This window comes from Aquarana catesbeiana, linkage group LG03, assembly GCF_042186555.1.
Source record: "Aquarana catesbeiana isolate 2022-GZ linkage group LG03, ASM4218655v1, whole genome shotgun sequence".
Lineage (NCBI taxonomy): Eukaryota > Metazoa > Chordata > Amphibia > Anura > Ranidae > Aquarana > Aquarana catesbeiana.
In genome coordinates this window covers 694,684,317-694,706,578 of record NC_133326.1, presented here as the reverse complement: position 1 = coordinate 694,706,578, position 22,262 = coordinate 694,684,317, and the positions used below count along the sequence as shown (strand labels likewise).

The 22,262-nt window shown below is 39.3% G+C and overlaps 2 protein-coding genes across 2 annotated transcripts; both read right to left on the bottom strand.

The window, feature by feature from the left end:
* Positions 1–991: 991 nt before the first annotated feature.
* Positions 992–1,921, bottom strand: LOC141134247 (olfactory receptor 11L1-like). The gene has a single exon (XM_073623823.1). The coding sequence runs from the start codon at positions 1,919–1,921 to the stop codon at positions 992–994; it is 930 nt and encodes a 309-aa protein (XP_073479924.1).
* Positions 1,922–19,225: 17,304 nt separating this feature from the next.
* LOC141134246 (olfactory receptor 6J1-like) lies at positions 19,226–20,155 on the bottom strand. Its single transcript, XM_073623822.1, has one exon. The coding sequence runs from the start codon at positions 20,153–20,155 to the stop codon at positions 19,226–19,228; it is 930 nt and encodes a 309-aa protein (XP_073479923.1).
* Between the last annotated feature and the right edge of the window lie 2,107 nt (positions 20,156–22,262).

Here is a 22,262-nt window from a genome sequence, read left to right as displayed (position 1 = left end):
GGGATCCTTAAGGTAGTTCAGGACTTTCAGGAGGTGTGGTATCAATAGTGACTGAAAGGCTTTGTAATGGTGTGTGGTAAAACCGTCTGGGCCTGGGCTTTTTCCTGGCTTAAGTGATTTAATGGCCTGTATTAACTCATCTTCAGTAATTGGTAGTTCTAACTGCTAGGTATCCTGTTCTTCTAGTACGGGTAACCCGCTATCTATAAGGAATTGCTTGATTAATTGAGGACGTGTCCCAATCAATTCAGCTGGTTTATGTGATTGTGGTAGGTTATACAGTTCAGTATAATATTTATGAAAAACTTGGGCAATTTTTTCAGTCTCATGGATCAACTGATTGTATTTGTTTTTTATGGCTGATATATTTGTAGATAATTGTGCCTCTTTCAGTGCTTTCGCTAGGAATTTTCCAGTTGTATCACTATGTTCATAGAAATAAACTTTTTTTAGAAAAAGGATTCTCTGTGCTTTCAAGTTTAATATAGACTGCAGCTGTTTGCGTAAATCTAACAGTTCATCAGCTGTTCCAATACCCAACGATTGCTTATGTTGGGCTTCTAGGTTAATTATTTTGGCCACCAGCTCTTTCAATTCCCTCTCAGCTTCCCTTTTTTTTCTGGCCCCCATTCTGATTCTGTGCACACATTTATGGGCTGCCCATATGGTCAATAAGGGGAGCTCATCTGATGCATTTTCACGAAAATATGCTTTTATTGCCTGTGATACTTTCATGTGATCTTGTGTGTCAGTGGGCAAGGATGTATAGTTTTACTAACACATTCCAAAGTTACCTGGATACACTAAGTAGTTGAGATAATATGTATAGTTTTACTAACACATTCTAAAGTCGTAAAACTGCATTTTTGCATTAAGATATGTTTTTTGTTCAGGCATTATGGGGTTAAATGAAATAAAATTAAGTGCCATCAAAAAACACTCAATTTAAGTACAGAATGGTTTTACAAGAAAGAACATAACATGAATCTTGCTAATTATTTTGATTAAATTGGTTCCTCCACTTCCTAAAAGCTTCTTTGAAGTCCTGGTTCCTCAAGCTGTAAATGACTGGGTTAAGCAATGGAGTCATTACGGTATAAAGAAGAGCCAAAACTTTATTGGTAGTTATGGAATGTCCTTCAGTGGGAGCAACATAAACAGATATCAGTGCACCATAAAATAGACACACAACAGTGAGATGAGAACTGCAAGTAGAGAAAGCTTTCTTCCTTCTAGTAATGGATGGGATCCTTACAATAGTATAGACAATATAGATATATGATACAGCTATTGTTAGAAATGGACAAATTAATACCACAATACAAAATAAAAAAGTTTGGCTATGGACTATGATAGCATTGGAACAGGCAAGTCCCAACAGAGGAGCAAAATCACAGAAAAAATGGTCAATAACATTATTTCCACAGAATGTTAAATTGCTTGTGGCAATGGCTTCGGATATAGTCATCACAAAACTCAACAGCCATGTAAAAATTATTAATTTAAGGCAAAATGTTGGACTCATTATAGTGCTATAGTGAAACGGCCTACAAATGGCCAAGTACCTGTCATAGGACATCACCGCCAAAAGGATGCACTCAGTTGCTTCTGCATCAGCGAACATCAAAAATTGTGCAATGCAGTTTTGCAAAGAAATTGTGCCACCATCATTTAGTATAATGAAAAACATGTTGGGAACAATATATGTACTGAGTAAGATGTCACATATGGACACTTGTGTGATGAAGAAGTACATAGGGGAATGGAGGTTTTTGCTTAATGAAACCAGGGAAATTATAGTAACATTTACCAACAGCATCAGACCATAAATGATAAGCAACATTAGGAAGAGAACAATCTTAAAATTATGAAGCCCTTGGAACCCCAGAAGAACAACAATTGTGATATTATTCTTATGCATTTTCTGTAGATAAAGATATTCAATCACTTAAGTTAAGCAAAATGAATTGTTTCAGGCCTTTTCATCCAACATACATATCTGACTTCACAAGCGCTTCTTCTGGCTGAATGGGAATAAATTCAAACATGTTTTGAGATATCCATTCCACAAGAGTGGAGGCTGTTATTACTACAGAGGGTGAGAACTCCATATTAATGGTTTTGCAATGGGATATCCAACAAACTCATATAAGTGTGATGGTCAGATGTCCACAAACTACACTAGCAATCTACAGATTTTACCTCTGTAGATCATGTAGTCACATTAAAAAGAAAAAGCTCTTCTGAGCTACAGGTCAAATACTGTCTTTGATCTTCACCTCCATATTAAATAAAGCTCAAACTCTGGGTAAACTATGATCCCTATCCCACCCCTTCTTGCCCAACCCATCTAACCTCATGCAAGGAGTGGACACCAGAAAAAGGACACATGCAGGATGTAAACAGAAAAGGAGAAGGACTTGGTGCTGGAGTGTCTTAGGACCTCAGCTTAAGGTAACTGAAAAAAAGTATTTTGATCAGTTATAGGAAATGGGTGGGGGGTTAAAAATGACATGTCACATCCTTTAAGTATAAAAGTTTTGTAATTTTGGAATGCCTTTTCAGCGTGGTGCTATTTGTGTAAAATCTTTACTGAAAAAAACATTTTTTATTATTTTACATATTATGTTAGAAAAAATTTCCTAAGTTAAGAAAAATAAACTAAGTGATTTAGTGATACCCAGTTTCATGAGTGTATGTCATTTTAGGGCTTGACATGTTTGGTATCTATTTAGTCAAGGTAACCTCATATTTTATGTTTTACCCAAAAAATAAATATCATACTGTGTTTTCTTGCAGTAAAATAAATTGTAGTGTATTTTTTCCTGATGTGTTTGATAAACAGTTTTGCAAATATTGTAAAACATAAAAAAATGCAACTAGCACTATTTTATTCTCCAGGGTCTCTTCTTTCAGAATATATATCATTAGTAGACAAGTGTTTAAAAAATCATCACTTTGCTGTCCGCAACCTACTGAAAGTAATGGATGAGTCAGATGGTTAAATATACAGTAAGTTTCTCTGACTCAACGCTATGGTTCCTCCCGATGCCTCATACAGTGCCTTAAAAAAGTATTCGTACCATTTGAAATTTTCCACATTTTGTCATGTTAAAAACAAAAACGTAAATTTATTTTATTGGGATTTTATGTGATAGACCAACACAAAGTGGCACATATATGTGAAGTGGAAGGAAAATTATAAATGGTTTTCAAACTTTTTTACAAATAAATATGTGAAGTGTGGCGTGCATTTGTATTCAGCCCCCTTTACTCTGATACCCCTAACTAAAAATCTAGTTCAACCAATTGCCTTCAGAAGTCACCTAGTTAGTAAATTTAGTCCACCTGTGTGTAATTTAATCTCAGTATAAATACAGCTGTTCTGTGAAGCCCTCAGAGGTTTGTTAGAGAACCTTAGTGAACAAACAGCATCATGAAGGCTAAGGAACACACCAGACATGTCAGGGATAAAGTTGTGGAGAAGTTTAAAGCAGGGTTAGGTTTCAAAAAAATATCTCAAGCTTTGAACATCTCACGATACAATGTTCAATCCATTATTGGAACATAAAAAGAGTATGGCACAACTGCAAACCTACCAACACATGTCCGTCCACCTAAACTGGCAGGCTGGGCAAGGAGAGCATTAATCAGAGAAGAGCCAAGAGGCCCATGGTAACTCTGGAGGAGCTGCAGAGATCCACAGCTCAGGTGGGAGAATCTGTCCACAGGAAAACTATTAGTCGTGTTCTCCACAAATCTGGCCTTTATGGAAAAGTAGCAAAGAAGAAAGCCATTGTTGAAAGAAAGCCATACAAAGTCCTGTTTGCAGTTTGTGAGAAGCCATGTGGGGGACACAGCAAACCTGTGGAAGAAGGTGCTCTGGTCAGATGAGGCCAACATTTAACTTTGTGGCCTAAAAGCAAAAAGCAGTGTGTGATGGAAAACACTGCACATCACCCTGAGCACACCATCCCCACCGTGAACCATGGTGGTGGCAGCACCATGTTGTGGGGATGCTTTTCTTCAGCAGGGACAGGGAAGCTGGTCAGAGTTGATGGGAAGAAGGATAGAGCCAAATTACCGGGCAATATTATGCCCCGTACACACGGTCGGACATTGATCGGACATTCCGACAACAAAATCCTAGGATTTTTTCCGACGGATGTTGGCTCAAACTTGTCTTGCATACACACGGTCACACAAAGTTGTCGGAAAATCCGATCATTCTGAACGCGATGACGTAAAACACGTACGTCGGGACTATAAACTGGGCAGTAGCCAATAGCTTTCATCTCTTTATTTATTCTGAGCATGCGTGGCAATTTGTGCGTCTGATTTGTGTACACACGATCAGTAATTCCAACAACGGATTTTGTTGTTGGAAAATTTTATATCCTGCTCTCAAACTTTGTGTGTCGGAAAATCCGATGGAAAATGTGTGATGGAGCCCACACACGGTCGGAATTTCCGACAACAAGGTCCTATCACACATTTTCCATTGTAAAATCCGACCGTGTGTACAGGGCATTAGAAGAAAACCTGTTAGAGTCTGCAATAGACTTGAGACTGGGGTGGAGGTTCACCTTCCAGCAGGACAACAACCCTAAACATACAGCCAGAGCTATAATGGTATGGAATGGATCTTTAGAGCTACTATTTGTTTCAAAGTTTTATGTCTGTAATATGGTTATGAATAAGGCCTTATAGGCTGAAACGTGCCAACTGACTTAATCTGTGTTTGTTCACTGTGGCTATTCTATAAAATGAAGAAATTTTGAGAGCAATGACCAGAGTGCGGATCATTTTTTCTACATGTGTTAGAATTGCCCAGCCAAAGTCTAGACCTAAATCCAATTGAGAATCTGTGGCAAGACTTGAAAATTGCTGTTCACAGACCCTCTCCATCCAATCTGACAGAGCTTGAGCAATTTTGCAAAGAATAATGGGCAAAAATGTCCCTCTCTAGATGTGCAAAGCTGGTTTAGACAGCCCCAAAAAGACTTGCAGCTGTAATTGCAATGAAAGGTGGTTCTACAAAGTATTGACTCCGGGGGGCGCTATATAAATGTACCCCACACTTTTCACATATTTATTCGTAAAAATTGTGAAAACCATTTATCATTTTCCCTCCACTTCACAATTATGTGCCACTTTGTGTTGGTCTATCACATAAAATCCCAATAAAATGCATTTACATTCTTGGTTGTAAGGTGACAAAATGTGGAACATTTCAAGGGGTATGAATACTTTTTCAAGGCACTGTACATCCTGTAGGGACAGAGTTAGAAACCACAGCATGAGGTGGATGAATAAATACTTAAACAACTGGAATTGAGTAAATACTTAATCCCTTCCCGACCGGCGCACGCCGATGTACGTCGGCAGAATGGCACTGCTGGGCAAATGGACTTACAGGTACGTCCATTTGAATTCTGCACCATGCCATTGCGTGCGCGCAGCAGGCGGCGCACGCCGGCCGGGAGTTCAGGGAGTCGGGTTGCAGATCCTGCGGACTCGATTACTGCCGAGATACCCGCGATCGCCTCACGGAGAGGACGAACGGGGAGATGCTGATGTAAACAGCATCTCCCCGTTCTGCCTAGTGACAAGTGTCATGGATCTCTGCTCAGTGTGATCGGGAGCAGTGATCAGCGTAGTGACACAGCTAGCCCATCCCCCCTACAGTTAGTAATCACTCCCCTAGGACACACTTAACCCCTTCCCGCCCCCTAGTGGTTAACCCCTTCACTGCCAGTGTCATTTACACAGTAATCAGTGCATTTTTAATCGTACTGATCGCTGTATAAATGACAATGGTCCCAAAAATGTGTCAAAAATGTCCGACATGTCCACCATAACATCGCAGTCACAATAAAAATCGCTGATCACCGCCATTACTAGTCAAAATAAAATTATTAATAAAAATGCCATAAAACTATTCCCTTTTTTATTAACGCTATAACTTTTGCGCAAACCAATCAATAAACGCTTATTGCGATTTTTTTTTACCAAAAATATGTAGAAGAATACGTATCGGCCTAAACTGAGGAAAAAAAATGTTTTTTTATATATTTTTTGGGGATATTTATTATAGCAAAAAATAAAAAATAATGCGTTTTTTTCAAAATTGTCGCTCTTATTTTGTTTATAGCGCAAAAAAAAAAAAATCGCAGAGGTGATCAAATACAGTACCACCAAAAGAAAGCTCTATTTGTGGGAAAAAAGGACATCAATTTTGTTTGAGAGCTACGTCCCACGACCGCGCAATTGTCAGTTAAAGTGACGCAATCGCAAAAAAAGGCTCTGGTCAGGAAGGGGGTAAAATCTTCCGGGGCTGAAGTGGTTAAAGAGAAAACCACAAGAGGGACACATTTCTTACCAGTTAAAATAGAAAATCTTTAGCTTTTGGTGATGATTTCACTTACTTATCCCATAAATCTTTTCTTTAAAAATTGCCTGGTTAACACATGGAAGTCTATATAGGTAAAAAAAAAAAAAAATTAAAATATACCAATAGTTATCAGAATATAATCACTGCATAATACTGATAACACTAAGAGAATCAGGAACAGCTGTTTAGAGATACCTTCAGATCTCGGCATCTGTTGAACTGCTGATAACTTTTGTTTCTATGAGATAGGGTTGAATAGGGATGATACCGAGTATGTGCGCATAATGCAATAAAAGCTTTTAACGGTCAGTTTTTTCCATCCTGTCTTTTTCAGTTTCTAAAATAATGATGAATAAATCAAATTACACAGAGAAGATGATCACATAATCCGGGGTGTAAAGTTTGGGTGACAAGTCACATAGTTACATAGTTAGTCTGGCTTCTGGCTGAAAAAAAGACACATGTCCATCTTGTTCAACCATGCCAATGGATATTAGACCAGACAGACCAGGCTGACTGATATTGTGAGGTGAAAGAATAATATATTATACGTTATATACGCATTAGAAAATGACTTAATAGCCTATTGAGAATTTACAATAGAGAATTTATATTCTCATGTGATTATACTCTTAGTTGTAGTTAACAAACTTTTTCAAAGTAATGGTTGGTTTGCATCAACGTTTTACTAATGTCTCATTGTCAACTTTATTCTTCATTGTGTTTGAACACTTTTTTTTATTTTAGTTGTGTTTAAAAGCGAAGGTTCACCCTACAATAAAAAAATTACATCAAAATTCTAAAAAAAAAAAATATATAAAGAAAATTTGAAAAAACATTTTTTTTTACTTACCAGAAACCCCTGTTGCTAGGCAGTCTCCCTAATCTGTCTCTTCCTATTTCGCGGCGCTGTTCTGTCACTTCCTTCTCTTCGATGAGCTGGCCCATTGTATTTTGAGACATGTGTGTGTCCCAGAAAACAACAGGGCCATTTACAAAGCGCTGCGTGAAACTCACGAATGCGCAGTAGGAAACGGGCAGTGAAGCCGCAAGGCTCCACTGCCTGTTTCCCTTAGGATGGCGGCGCCGGCACCCGATCCGATGGAAGGATCGGCCTCGGGGGGGGGGCTACATCACGGGCTTGCTGGACAGGTAAGTGTCCTTATTAAAAGTCAGCAGCTACAGTGTTTGTAGTTGCTGACTTTTTTTTTTTTTTTTTAAACGGACCTCCGCTTTAAAATGATTTAGCTCAAGTTGGGATATTTTTTCGGATCTTGAGTCATTGCACGGGAATGTGTAGGAAACAACAAAACTTAAAGCTGTATTCCAGGTATATAGTATGTGCCACATGAAAAAATTATTAGAAAGTATCTACGTCCTAGAATAATTCAAGAGGGGGCATTTGGTTGAGGCTAGTATGGACTTTAATGAATTCCATAGTTACATTGTTCCAGCCTGAACCAATGTAGAGTACACATATTTCATACCTGGCCAATCCCTGTAGAAGTAGAGAATTACAGGTAGTAACCACCACTACTACTGTGATCCTCACTGTCTATTGGATCCTGTGCTGAGTAGCTGCCCTGATGCATGTTAAAATGCAGGGGGTCGCTTGATTGGCACAGGTGCCATTGAAAAAATGCCCTGCATTGCAAAGTGTTCTCTGATTGGGTGAGGAGGTGAGGCAGGGTGGTGACATCACAATCTTCACTGCATCCAATCAGAGAATGCCTATTTATTGAGGGAAAAAATTGGTTCTTTGAATGGCACTCATACAAAGAGAGTAGACCTCTGTGGTTAATATGCAGCAGGGAAGCTGCTTGGCATAGGATCCATAAGACAGAGAGGATCTCTTTAGCTGTGTTGGGCTGTACAGTGATTCTCCTTATCCACAGGAACTGGCTAAGTATGCAATACACATATTAACAGTGTCATTATGCAAAATAATTATATGTGGAATTCAGTTTTAAACATTGCTCCATTTGCGAATTGCAACATTTAGAACTCAAATTTGATTGATCAGAAAAACTCTGCTCCTCTGCCCTTTTATCAGTGAATCAGCAAACTGTATTATTATGGCATTTTATATTTCAATCTTTTTATTGAGTTTTGGAGAAGAAAGAAGGCTCCCCTAGTGGAGTGCAACAGGCAGCTCAGGCACTTTGGTATAGTCAGAAACAGAGTTACAACAAATCATCCTATTGGAACAGATTGCTGAAACTTGGAGAATACAAAAGTTTGGTTGTGGAAAGAAAAAGGGGTAAGAAAAGGAAGGATTTTTTTTTTCCTGACCCATGGGGGAGTTTGCCCTGGGCATGGTCGCATTTTAGGACCCCTGAATTAGGGTCCTGGTCTTTCAGCTGAGATGGGGTAAATGTTTGATTATTCAATTGATATATATTTATAAATGTGTTGTTCAGAGTTGGTCTAAATGTTTGTTTTTTTTGTAATGTGTTTATAGATTTGATGTTCTGTCATTATTACCTCTACTATGTAGGTTTTTATGGAAATTGTTTTTCTTTCTGAAAATAAAAGAAAATCTAAAGAAAGAAAAAGAAAACAAAAATGTGGTTTACCATGTGCTTACATGATATAAAACAAACAGAATCCAATAAATTTGAATCTCACAGTCAATATTCTCATCTGAAGACTGTTTCCTACTGTCTTTCCTACGCCAAGTGTCTACATGAATTAACCTATATAGTAATAGCAAAATGTATCATTGTCGCTAGAAGGGGGAAAAGATGAAAGGGAAAGTAAGTATAGAAAGAGAGAGAGAGAGAGAGAGAGAGAGAGAGTCCCTGGTCAGCACTACACCCTCTCGAGATAATGAAGCCATGACTGCCATGTTTTGTCAATTTTCGACTGGGTATTATAAAGGGTACACAAGAGTTTGTCATCAATCATGATCCAATAAAATTTTTGCATAACGTAAGTCACTGACTGGTTTCAACATCTTGCTATGGCAATTCTAGATACAAAAATAATATAAGATAACAATAGTTTCCATTTCTTAGATGTATCATTGTCCATTTTTTGAAATAGGGGTATTTTGGGGTCCTAAGGACATTTACTTCAGTTACCACACATATTAAAGTAGAAGGTTATAATCCAGAATCTGGTGAGTTTGGGGCATTGCCACTAAATGTGGGACATAGTTTCCACTTGAACACAACATCTAAAACAAGATGGGTTGGTTTGTGGACACATTTTAGCAATTCTTGTAGGAACCATACATCACCTTAGAAAAAGTCTTATAATTGGATTCCACCAAAGCACGATTAAGGGACACTTTCACCAAGTTCTTAGCTACTGTCTGTCATTCCTCAAGCTCAAAATTAGATCCCACGTTTTGTTCCCATTGGATCATATAGGGAAGTTTGTGTGTCAAAGTTGTAAAAAGATCATAGATGGTAGATATGCAGCCTTTTATGACTGTGGCAGCTCTGCAGGAAAGCTCAAAAGACATAAGAGAAAGATGGCAAGCAGCTTCCTTCAACTTAGCCATAGTTAGTTTGAAACTGTTTAAAGGAGTATGGCTCATTTCCATGCAGGAGATCTCCTTTCCACAGCAACTCCTTGTTTTACCACCATTAACATAAATATGGAGCCCCGGGTTGTTAAGTAGTGGAGCAAGAGGTGTATCAGGTGAGTGTAACCTTTTTGCATATCTGTATCAGTCCCAGACCGCAAGAGTGTAAGAAAGGGATAGGCAAAGGATGGGAGGTCGCAATCTACTAAGTAGCCATATCAGCAACTTGACAGGGACTCTGGGACAAGCTAGTGCTACCATTTCAACCCATTGTGTTGAAAATGTCTCAAAAATAATCAGTACCAGGAGTGCTATTTGTATGGCATGCAGGTGGGTCGAAAGATTGGGAACCCCTGGCCCTCTGTGAATCTTTGGCGTATACAGTGTAGTTTTATTGTTCCAAGTAAAACAAGGGAGTTTAGCTTGCATAAGTTTTAGAACCCTACCTGGAATCACCAGGTGTAACATCCTAAAATAATATAGGGTTCTGGGAGTTTTTTTAATAGAGTGTATCCTGCCGAACCATGAAAAGGGCATAATGGACAGTTTTCGAAGGTCAGTGGCTAGCTGTCTGAATAGGAGCAGATCATTTTCTTTATCCCTTTCATGCCTAATGCCTTGTACACACGATCGGAAAATACGTCAGCAAAAGTCTGATGTGAGCTTTTGGTCGGAAAATGCGACCATGTGTATGCTCCATCGGACTTATGCTGGCGGCATTTCGGCCAGCAAAAGATTGAGGGCAGGTTCTCTATTTTCCCGACGGAAAAATAGAATCGGAAATGCCGTTCGTCTGTATGCTATTCCGACGTGCAAAATTCATACACATGCTCGGAAACAATTTGACGCATGCTCGGAAGCATTGAACTTCATTTTCTTGGCTCGTTGTAGTGTTGTACGTCACCACGTTCTTAACGGTCGAAAGTTCAGAGAACTTTTGTGTGACCGTGTGTATGCAAGCCAAGCTTGAGCGGAATTCCGTCGGAAAAACCATCCAAGATTTTTCCGACGGAAACTCTGCTCGCGTGTACGCGGCATAAGCCTATTTCTGTCATTTGTTGCTTACAAGTTAAAATCTGTATTTTTGCTAGAAAATTACTTAGAACCCCCAAACATTATATATATATATTTTTTAGCAGAGAATCTATAGAATAAAATGGCGATCGTTACAATATTTTATGTCACACGGTATTTGCGCAGCAGTTTTTCAAATGCAATTTTTTTGAAAAGAATACACTTTCATGAATAAAAAAAACGAAACAGTAAAGTTAGCCCAATGTTTTTGTATAATGTGAAAGATGATGTTACGCCGAGTAAATAGATACCTAGCATGTCATTGTTTTTTTAAATTGCCCATGCTCGTGGAATGGCGACAAACTACGGTACCTAAAAATCTCCATAGGTGATGCTTTAAAAATAAAATAACGGTTACCAGGTTAGAGTTACAGAGGAGGTCTTTTGCTAGAATTATTGAACTTGTTCTGATGATCGCCTCGATACCTCACATGTGTTATTCAAACACCGTTTACATATGCAAGCGTGTCTTATGTGTGCATTTTCTTTGCTGCGTGAGCTTGCAGGGACGGGGGTGCTTTAAAAAAAATCCTTATTTATTTTTATTTTTTTACATTGTCTCTTTAAAAAAAAAAGACAACTTTTATTGCTGTCACAAGGAATGTAAACATCCCTTGTGACAGTAAAAGGTGGTGACAGGTACTCTTTATTAACTCAATAGAAGTAATAGGCATGAGTGAAGTAAGCTATCCAGTTAACTTATGAACAATCAGTAATGTCAAACAAGAGCAGACAACTGACTGGGGCACTTGATCTGGATCAGAAAGACACCAGACTGTGAAAGAGTCTCCCCCGGGGAAATATCCTGAAGAAGGTCCTACTAAAGAGGGCATGTATACCCTCTCCAGCACTACACAGGTTCAAACATACATGTGAGTGTAACAATGTTTTCAAAGCCCAGAGGGGGGACCATGGGCAACCCCAAATTTCCATTGTAGTGGCCAAGTGGTTAGCATGACACCCCACACCAACAAGAAGGAATATAGAAGAATAATTTGACAGTAAATGCTGAGGTATTCTTTAGGTTGCTAACTCAAGAGACAGAAAAAAAGGAGGGGGAGGGTTGCAAGGGGATGAGGAAGAGGAAGGGGGTGGGATAATGAAAAGGTGAAAGGGATTAACAAGCAAGTTCCTGCTTACCTAAAAGTTTAATAAAACACTTATATTTACTTATATTTAGATAGAAAAATATAAGATGAAAAACAGATAAACAGGCTGGGCATCCCAACACGCAATGTAGTAGAGTCCCAATGGTAATCAATGGGTGAAATATCCAGTAGTGGGAAGTTAAGGCAGAGAGAAAGTATAAAGGTTCAAAAAGAGACACAGAACAGTTCCCAACAGGCACATATGAGTTTTGGGGTGTAGGCACTAGTCCACATTCAGGTCCTCAGACAAGGAGATTTATACTTTCCTATAGCCTTGGATCAGAGCGGAGATAAGGGAAGAGTAACCTGAAGAAGAGGGGCTGGTAGAGATGAGGCCCAAGTCCATTAGTAATTTTTTTGCCTTGGTTTGGAAGAAGAAGGAAAAGCAGAAATGTCCAGTGGTAATAGACGTTTTGAACAGCTAAAGACGTCAGCAACGGCTTAAGGGCCCTCCTCTTTTGTATTTTTTATTGGAGCCAAATCCTCAAAGACTTGAAGCTTACTGACAAAGACTTTGATGTTTGAGTTGTCTTGGTCAAACCTCATAAGGGCTTCCTTAGTTTGGAGGAAGTGTGGTTTGACAATAATGTCTCTAGGGGCACACCATGTCCCGATGGTGCAAGCACCCTGTGTATCTTGGTGTAGAGCATCCACATTAGGTTGGGCCATTTTCATTAGGGTACAGTATGTGCTATTGCATTAATATCTTTGGTTGTTTCGGGAACCCTTCTAATATACCCACGAGCAGGTTTCTAAATCATTTTCATGTAACAGAGTGATTTCAGAAGAATTTTGAGTAACTCTATAAACAATGTTGTCTATTTTTTGCTCAATGTTATCAAACCGTTGCCCTATTTCAGTGATGGGGAACCCTGGGACCCCAGATGTTTTGGAACTACATTTCTAATGATGCTCATGCACTCTGCAGTGTAGTTTAGAATCATGGGAAATGTAGTTCCAAAACATCTGGGGTGCCAAGGTTCGCCATCACTGCCCTAGATCAATAAAGAAAGATAATAGAATCACGCTAAAGCATTAACTTAATAATGTGTACGTTGATCCATAATACTGCCCAAACATCATGTGCATGTACCATGTACCGTAAACAAATTGGCAAATATTGATGTGACACCAAAATTAAAATAAAAATCAGTAAATGTTGATGAAATTAAATTAAAAATGTACATGGCATATAGTGTAATGTTCAAACACTAAAATAGCCAAACACCTGTGAAAAAATAAATATATAGTGAAATACAAAAATAATAAAGTAATAGAAAAGTCCATCAAAATATAAATTGAATTAAATATAATCTTCTATGATGTGAAAACTCTTGTGTTCAATCCACCACTTGCCGCTTACCAGAACCCCATGATCCCCCACTACAGCGGATCAGGGGAAGCCTGTATAGAAAAAAGCCCTCCGGAGCTTAGCAAATGGACCCAGACTCTGGATTCATTGGTGGTAATGAAACATCCAAAGACACCAAATGGAGCTATCAAACCTCAGATCCCATATCTCCCCAGCTCATACATATCGAGTGTGGCCTGTCTGATGTCTTCATATGGAGAGGATCTGATTCATAATGTGGTTTGTAGTGAGCAGTGGAGCACAGGTGTCAGCTAATTACTGACAGATAGCTCCATTTGGTGACTGAAACAAGACCTCAAACATGGGGAAAATTCAAGGATTATGTTAGAATATATTACATAATCCAAACAGAAATAAATGCATGAGACAGACTTCCAGAAGAAGTAGTGAGTCATTCAACAGTAAGTGAATGTAAACATGCTCCTAATAACCAGTGTTCTTTAATCAGACAAAAATTATATAAAGAATCTTAAAACGACACACAACAAAAAAAGATAACTCTTAACTTAAAGCTATTACCATCTCTGTGTAAATAATGGGTCACTGATCTGCAGTTTAACCACTACAGACCCACGCTATAGCCAAACAAAGGCTACAGTGCAGCTCTCTCATTCCAGGAGGTTGCCCAGAACCCCCCCTGCGCTTGCCCCCTGGAAACACATCCGGCGGGCTCTGTGAAAACTTTGTCCTTCAGACACAGTTGATCACAGATCACAGAAAAGGGCCAATCACAGCTGATCTTTACATGCTGTCACAGCGTGACGAGAGAAGAGCTGGTAAATGGCAAGTTTTACAGGGGATGTTTGCAAAGATAACCAGGGAACTGATCAGCAGCCCCATCTGTGCCAATCAGTGCCCGTCGGTGCTGCCTATCAGTGCTGAATAATAGTGCCCATCATTCATGCTTATCATTGCCCATCAGTGCTGTCTATTATTGCCCATCAGTGCCACCTATTAGTGCCTCTTCATCAGTGCGGCCTATCAGTGCCCATTAGTGTCATCTAGCAAGGCCCATCAATGCCACCTAGTGCCCATTTGTGCCGCCTGTCAGCGCCCTTCAGTGCCACCTATCAGTGACCATCAGTGCTGCCTGTCAGCGCCTTTTAGTGCCACCTATTAGTGCCCAACAGTGCCACATATTGATGCAGCCTCCTTAATGCCTCCTCATCAGTGCCCATCAGTTCAGCCTATCAGTGCATCTTTATCAGTGCACATCAGTCAAATTTTCAGTTTTTCCATGCTGTTGCACTTTGTATGGCAATCGTGCGGTCATGCAACAATGTACCCTTATGAAATTTGTATAATTTTTTTTGAGACAGATAAAGCTTTCTTTTTTGGTAGTATTTAATCACCACTGGGAGAAAAATTACTTATTTGAAAAATGTTATAACAGAAACTAAGAAAATTTTTTTTTTTTAATCAATTTTTTTTTATTTGTTTAGCAAAAAATAAAAAAACCCAGTGGTGATTAAATACCACCAAAAGAAATCTTTATATGTCTCAAAAAATATATAAACATTTCATAAGGGTACAGTGTTGCATGACTGCGCAATTGTCATTCAAATTGCGGCAGCATGGGAAGCTGAAAATTTGCCTGGGCAATAATGGGGTGAAAGTGCCCAGTATTGTAGTCAAAGATGTACCCTGGTATAACATTCGTTCAACCCGCATTCAGAAACTTTATAGGTGGAAATAGAAAAACACTTAGGGGCAACTTCTGACCCATTACTTCTTCTGGCTGACACATGGAAACCATTGGTAGTGGATAACTTTACTCTTACCATCAGAGCTACTCTCCTGGCCTGGAGGAAACTGCTTCTACACCCCCCCAATCTACACATAGCCACCAGATACGCTTCCACATTCAAACTTTGGAATATCATATCCCCTACATAAAAATTGATCAATGGGTTAATAAAAGCATGTTGTGAATTGATGACCTTTTTGATGGCACTGTATTAAAGAGGAAGTAAACCCTGGTGGGTTTTACTTCCTCTTTATTTTCCTGCAAAGGTAAAGCATATTGGGCTACTATGCATCACATAGTAGCCCATTATGTGTCACTTACCTGAAACCGAAGCCTGCAATGTCACCGTCATCCCCACTAGCAGGGAGTGTCCATCTTCACCCCACTTCCTTCCGGGGCCGCAAACTCTGGCTCTGTGACTGGCCGAAGTCGCGCGACATCACTCCTGCGCATGCGCGTGGGAGCCGGCAGTCACGGCATGACCCCTATTAGAAAGGGCACGATTTGCCCTTTCTAAAGTGTGCATGCGCCGATGACATTGGCGCTTGGCTTTTTCCTAAATATATCCTAAAACGTGGAGGTTTAGGAGATATTTCCAGCACCTACAGGTATTCATTAATATAGGCTTACCTGTAGGTAAAAGTGGTTGTACAGGGTGTACAACCACTTTAAAAGACATAGCCACATTAAAACAATCTTTTAGATTTACTGTTTCTGATCAATTCCCATTTATTTCGCATAAGGAACTTTCTGTCTAAACACCCTCTTCCCACGGTTTCAGTTGATCAGTCAGTGTGGTCTTTTTTCACCTCAATACATAGCCGGGCCAAGTGAATCTCACTTTTTTATAACATGCTCAACAAAATCTGGTCTTTGTGAAATGAGAGCAATTCTTAAATGTGAAACTGATCTGGGACAGGCTTATGCCGCGTACACACGAGAGGGCTTTCCGGCAGACTTGGTCCAGCGTAACGGACTCCGTCGGACAATTCGATTGTGTGTGGGCTCCAGCTGACTTTTTTTCCCAAAAGTCCAACGGACCTAGAAATAAAACATGTTTCAAATCTTTCTGACGGACTCGAGTCCGGTCGGTAGACCGTCGGACCAGTCCGGTCGAAATGTCTGCTTGTGTGTACCTGCCATTATACTTCTTCCCAATAGTTCTCAGCTTTTAAATTGTTATACTCGTCATCTTAATGTGTTAATCATTGATAATTACTGCAAAAGTTACTATCTAGATGGTATCTTACCCCTTATCAATTGTCCAAATTGTATCTACATAACTCTGCTCTCTGTTGAAGACTCTGTTGGCAAACAGGTAGCCTTTTGCCACGTACACACGATCAGATTTTCCGACAACAAATGTTCGATGGGAGCTTGTTGTTGGAAATTCCGACCGTGTGTAGGCTCCATCGGACATTTTTTGTCGGAATTTCCGACAGCAAAAATTTGAGAGCTGGTTCTCAAATTTTCCAACAACAAAATCCATTGTCGGAAATTCCGATCATGTGTACACAATTCCGACGTGTTTTGGTCCTGCAGAAATATCTCAAGTTTCTGGAACAAAATATTTAAATTGCTCTCTGACATCACAGGAATTTTCCTTAAGCCAAACCCTGCATTAGAAATCCTGAACCTACAAATTGATGATTTGCCCCTATCCTATCGTACAGTGACCACCCACATACTTATAGCTGCTAGAACAGTGATAGCTAGACATTGGAAAGCATCTCAAACACCCAACAAATCTGAAGTCTTATCGTTAGTACATCGGAACCATTCCTATGAAAAAGCCCTCTCTGTCAGAACAGGCAAAAGCCAACACTTTGAAAGTTTATGGAAACCATGGACAGACACCACTGCCTTTACCAGGCTCTCCCGAGTGACCAAGGAGCCCGGCCTCTTCCAGTTCATGAGTTACAGTGATAGGAATAGATGTTTCCCCCCCATTTTGTGACAAAGAATTTATCATTTCCAGTTTCGGTCTCATGTAAAAAATCCATTACCCACTTGTACAAGCATCAGATCAAATCAATCTTGAGTTGATCTGATGCTTTGAAGGGCAGAGGAAAGATGTAAGGTCTAGTAGATTTCAGATCTCTGCATAAAGAGGACCTGTCACTGTCCATGCTATCGCAAGGGATGTTGTTCATCCCCTGTGATAGTAATAAAAGTGATAAAAAAAAAGTTACAGTGTAAAAACAATCTAATACAATAAATATTACAATAAAAAAAGTAAAGCGTCCCCACCCAACCATGCTTGCGCACAAAGGCAAATGCATTTGTCAGTTCCACATGCATATGTAAACTGCGATCGCACCATGCATGTGAGGTATCGCCACAAAAGTTAAGGTGAGAGCAAACCAGAGCTCCTTTGTAACTCTAAACTGGTAACCTGTAAAGGCTTTTTAATGTGTCACCTATGAAGATTTTTAAGTACCATAGTTTGGCGTCATTCCACAAGCATGTGCAATGTTAGGTATTATTTACTCGGCATAACATCATTATTTACAGTGGGGAAAATAATTAATTGATGCCCTGCAGATGTTAAATCAAATGATATAAACAAATGATATAAATTAAGTTTCAGTTCAGTGAGTAAAATAAGTTTTTGATACCCAAGCAAAACATGACTTAGTACTTGGTGGAGAAACCCTTGTTGGCAAGCACAGTGGTAAGACATTTCTTGTAGCTGGTTATCAGGTTTGCACACATCTCATGGGGGATTTTGGTCCACTCCTCTTCACAGATATTCTCTAAATCCTTAAGGTTTCTTGGCAACTCGAAGGTTCAGCTCCCTCCATGCATTTTCTATAGGATTAAGGTCTGGAGACTGACTAGGCCATTGCATGACCTTAATGTGCTTCTTCTTGAGCCACTTCTTTGAAGCATAATGTTTCCACCTCCATGCTTGACTGTAGGGATGGTGTTCTTAGGGTCATAGTCAGCATTTTATTCCTCCAAACACAGTGAGTCAAGTTAATGCCAAAGAGCTCAATTTTGGTTTCATCTGACCACAGCATTTTCTCCCAATCCTTCCCTAAATCATTTAGATGTTCTTTGGCATGACACCATCCCTACAGTCAAGCATGTAGGTGGAAACATTATGCTTTGGGACTATTTCTCTGCTAAACATACAGACAGACTTTGCTACATTGAGGGGCCAATGGATGGGGCCATGTACTGAGAAACCTTGGATGAGAACCTTCTTCCTTCAGCCAGAACACTGAAGATGGGCCATGGATGGGTCTTTCAGCTTGACAATGACCCAAAACATACCGTCAGCCAAGAAACCTTAAGGATTCAGAGAAGATCTGTAAAGTAGAGTGGACCAAACTCCCTCCTGATATGTGTGCAAACCTAGTAACCAACTACAAGAAACATCTTACCTCTGTGCTTGCTAAGAAGAGTTTCTCCACCAAGTACTAAGTCATGTTTTGCTTAGGGATGAAATACTTATTTTATGCACTGAACTGCAACTCAGTTTATAACATTTCTATCATGTGTTTTTTTTTCTGGATTTTTGGTTGATATTCTGTCTCTATCATTTAAAATACACCTATGATTAAAATTATAGACCCTTCCTATCTTTGTAGGTGGGCAAATGTACAAAATCTGCAGGGGATCAAATAATTATTCCCCCCACTGTATATTTTAACAAACAATTGGGTATTATATTGTCTTTTTTGCAAAAAAATTCACTAAAGTGTATTTTTTCCCAAACAAATTGTGTTTGAAAAGTCATTGCGCAAATACTGTGTGACATAAAAAAAATGCAACACCCCCCATTTTATTCTCTAGGGCCTCTGCTTACAAATATATAATGTTTGGAGGGTGGAGGAGGGGAAGAGTGGAGAGAAGTGTCAGAATAGGCCCGGTGTTGAAGTGGTTAAATGAGATAAAATGATGTGCCATTAGAAAGCACTCAATTTCAACATGGAATGTAACATGAATCTTGTTAAATATTTTGATGAAACTGGTGCCTCCACTTCCTCAAAGCTTCCTTGAAGTCTTGGTTCCTGAAGCTGTAAATGACTGGGTTAAGAAATGGAGTCATTACAGTATAAAGAAGAGCCAAAACTTTATTGATGATTAAGGATTGTCCTTCAGTGGGAACAACATAAACAGATATCAGTGCACCATAAAATAGACACACAACAGTGAGATGAGAACTGCAAGTAGAGAAAGCTTTCTTCCTTCCCGTAATGGATGGGATTCTTACAATGGTATAGACAATATAGATGTAAGATACAATGACTGCTATGAATGGACAAATTAATACCACAACACAAAATACAAAAGACTGAATATGAACTATGGTAGTATCGGAACAGGCAAGTCCCAACACAGGAGTAAAATCACAGAAGAAATGGTCAATGACATTATTTCCACAAAATGCTAAATTCCAAGTAGCAATGGCATCAGATAAAGTCATCACAAAACTCAAAAGCCATGTAAAAACTATTGATTTAAGGCAAAACATTGGACTCATTAATGTGCTATAGTGGAATGGGTTGCAGATGGCCAGATACCTGTCATAAGACATCATTGCAAATAGGAGGCATTCGGCAGCTTCTACATTGACAAAGAAGAAGAACTGAGCAATGCAGCTTCTCAAGGTAATTGTACCCCCATCATTTAGTATAATTGGGAACATGTTGGGAACAATATCTGTAGTAAGTAAGAGGTCAAATATAGACACTTGTGTGATGAAGAAGTACATGGGGGAATGGAGGTTTTTGCTTAATGAAACCAGAGCAATGATCAAAAGGTTCCCCATCAGGGTCAAACAGAACATGACAAGCAACAATAATAAGAACAAAATCTTGGCATTATGAAGACCTTGGAACCCCAGAAGTACAATGATGGTGATATTATTTTTTTGCATTTTCTGTTGACAAAAATGTGCATCTATAATATGGTGAAATAATAAGTATTTTAAAGCCCAGATCCAGCTTTTACCCCAAAGCAAGAATTGTTGTTGCTGAAGCTAGACCTGACCAGTTTTGCTGATCTAGTATTGTATTTTGTTATCTATTTACCCTAACATGAATCAAAAGCTTATGATTACATAATCATGCCTGATCCATCTTCATCCATCCAGTGCTGGTGGCCAGTGAGAGCATCCAATGCGTCTTATGCCCCGTACACACGGTCGGACTTTGTTCGGACATTCCGACAACAAAATCCTAGGATTTTTTCCGACGGATGTTGGCTCAAACTTGTCTTGCATACACACGGTCACACAAAGTTGTTGGAAAATCCGATCGTTCTGAACGCGGTGACGTAAAACGCGTACGTTGGGACTATAAACGGGGCAGTGGCCAATAGCTTTCATCTCTTTATTTATTCTGAGCATGCGTGGCACTTTGTCCGTCGGATTTGTGTACACACAATCGGAATTTCCGACAATGGATTTTGTTGTCGGAAAATTTTATATCCTGCTCTCCAACTTTGTGTGTCGGAAAATCTGATGGAAAATGTGTGATGGAGCCCACACACGGTCGGAATTTCCGACAACAAGGTCCTATCACACATTTTCTGTTGGAAAATCCGACCGTGTGTACGGGGCATTAGTGTGTAGGCCCATTATAATACAACATCTATTCAGCTTTGTTAATGTGCAGGGTGGGCGGAGTTTGCAGATATAGACATTACCTGGGTGCAGTGCATTTTTATGACTGACAACCCTTAAGCCTCAAACACATGATCTGATTGTTGGCCAACAAAACCATGGACTTTTGTCCGAATAGCGTTGGCGCACACTTGTCTTGCATACAAACTGCAAGGAATTGTTGGCCAACAAATACGAACATAGTGACACATTACGTTGTATTTCAGCTCTTTAGCGCCACCCTTTGGGCTCCTTCTGCTAATTTCGTGTTAGCAGAAGTTTGGTGAGTGTTGATTCGCGCTTTTCATTTCACGCTTTTCATTTTGCGCTTTTCATTTTGTGCTTTTCAGTTAGTTTACGAATGGCCGTTCGTCAACCAGACATGTTGCGGAATCGGAGGAGATAACGTGTTATTTATTATTGGCCTTGGAGTTATTGCTTTGACATTATTTTTTTGGTTGAATAATGATCTGATTTGGTATATTTTCTATATTTTTGGATGCATAGAATGCACTTTTTGTTTAAGTTCTATTGGCAGATAGCATGTGTAATTTTATTTGTTTTCTTTTTTTAATGCACAATAAAAAAAATTGCCTATGTGTTTTACTTCAAATGACAGTTTGGGAGTAGGCAGTTACATATTAAAAAATACAATGTAAAATTGACAAGGGACACCAACATAGTTGTATCTTTGATCTTAAAAACTACAGGATAATGGTGTTGTGGTAACTTGCACAAATAAAAAAAAACAAAAAAACATAATAATATTATTCTCGATATCACTAGAAAAAAAAGCCCTTGAAAATTTGTTTGCTATAACTCCATCAGTATCACCAGCAAAGCAGCTTTATTATTATCACATTATAGAAGATGAGAATTGTGCGCTGCATTTGGAGATTTCAAAATTTGCCACGTCACGAATGTTAATTCTCCATTACAGGAACTTGTCTTGCATTCAAACGGTACACAATTGTGGGCCAACAAACATGAACGGAGTGACGTACTAAGTGGAATTTCAGCTCTTGACCACCACCCTTTGGGCACCTTCTGCTAATGTTGTATTTGATGAGCACTGATTCCGAGCATGCGTGTTTGTACTTCGGAATTTGTGTGACAGAAAATCTGACAACAGACTGCTGTGTGCCGAAAATTTACTAGCCTGACAGCCGTTTGTTAGTGAAAAGTTGGACAACAATTGTCTGATGGAGCGTAATAACGGTCGGATTTTAGGCAAACAGTCTGTCATCATACAATTCCCTGCCGTAAATCCGATCGTGTGTACGAGGCTTTAGGCTGTTTACTTTGCAAGGGAATTTTCCCCAGAGCTTAATGAAAGAGGTGAAGCTCTTCTAGCTATCTTCAGCTAGTCATGTACAAGCAA

Bases quoted from the DNA above. Each gene is read 5' to 3' on its own strand.
- LOC141134247 (XM_073623823.1), bottom strand. From the start codon at position 1,921: ATGCATAAGAATAATATCACAATTGTTGTTCTTCTGGGGTTCCAAGGG.
- LOC141134246 (XM_073623822.1), bottom strand. From the start codon at position 20,155: ATGCAAAAAAATAATATCACCATCATTGTACTTCTGGGGTTCCAAGGT.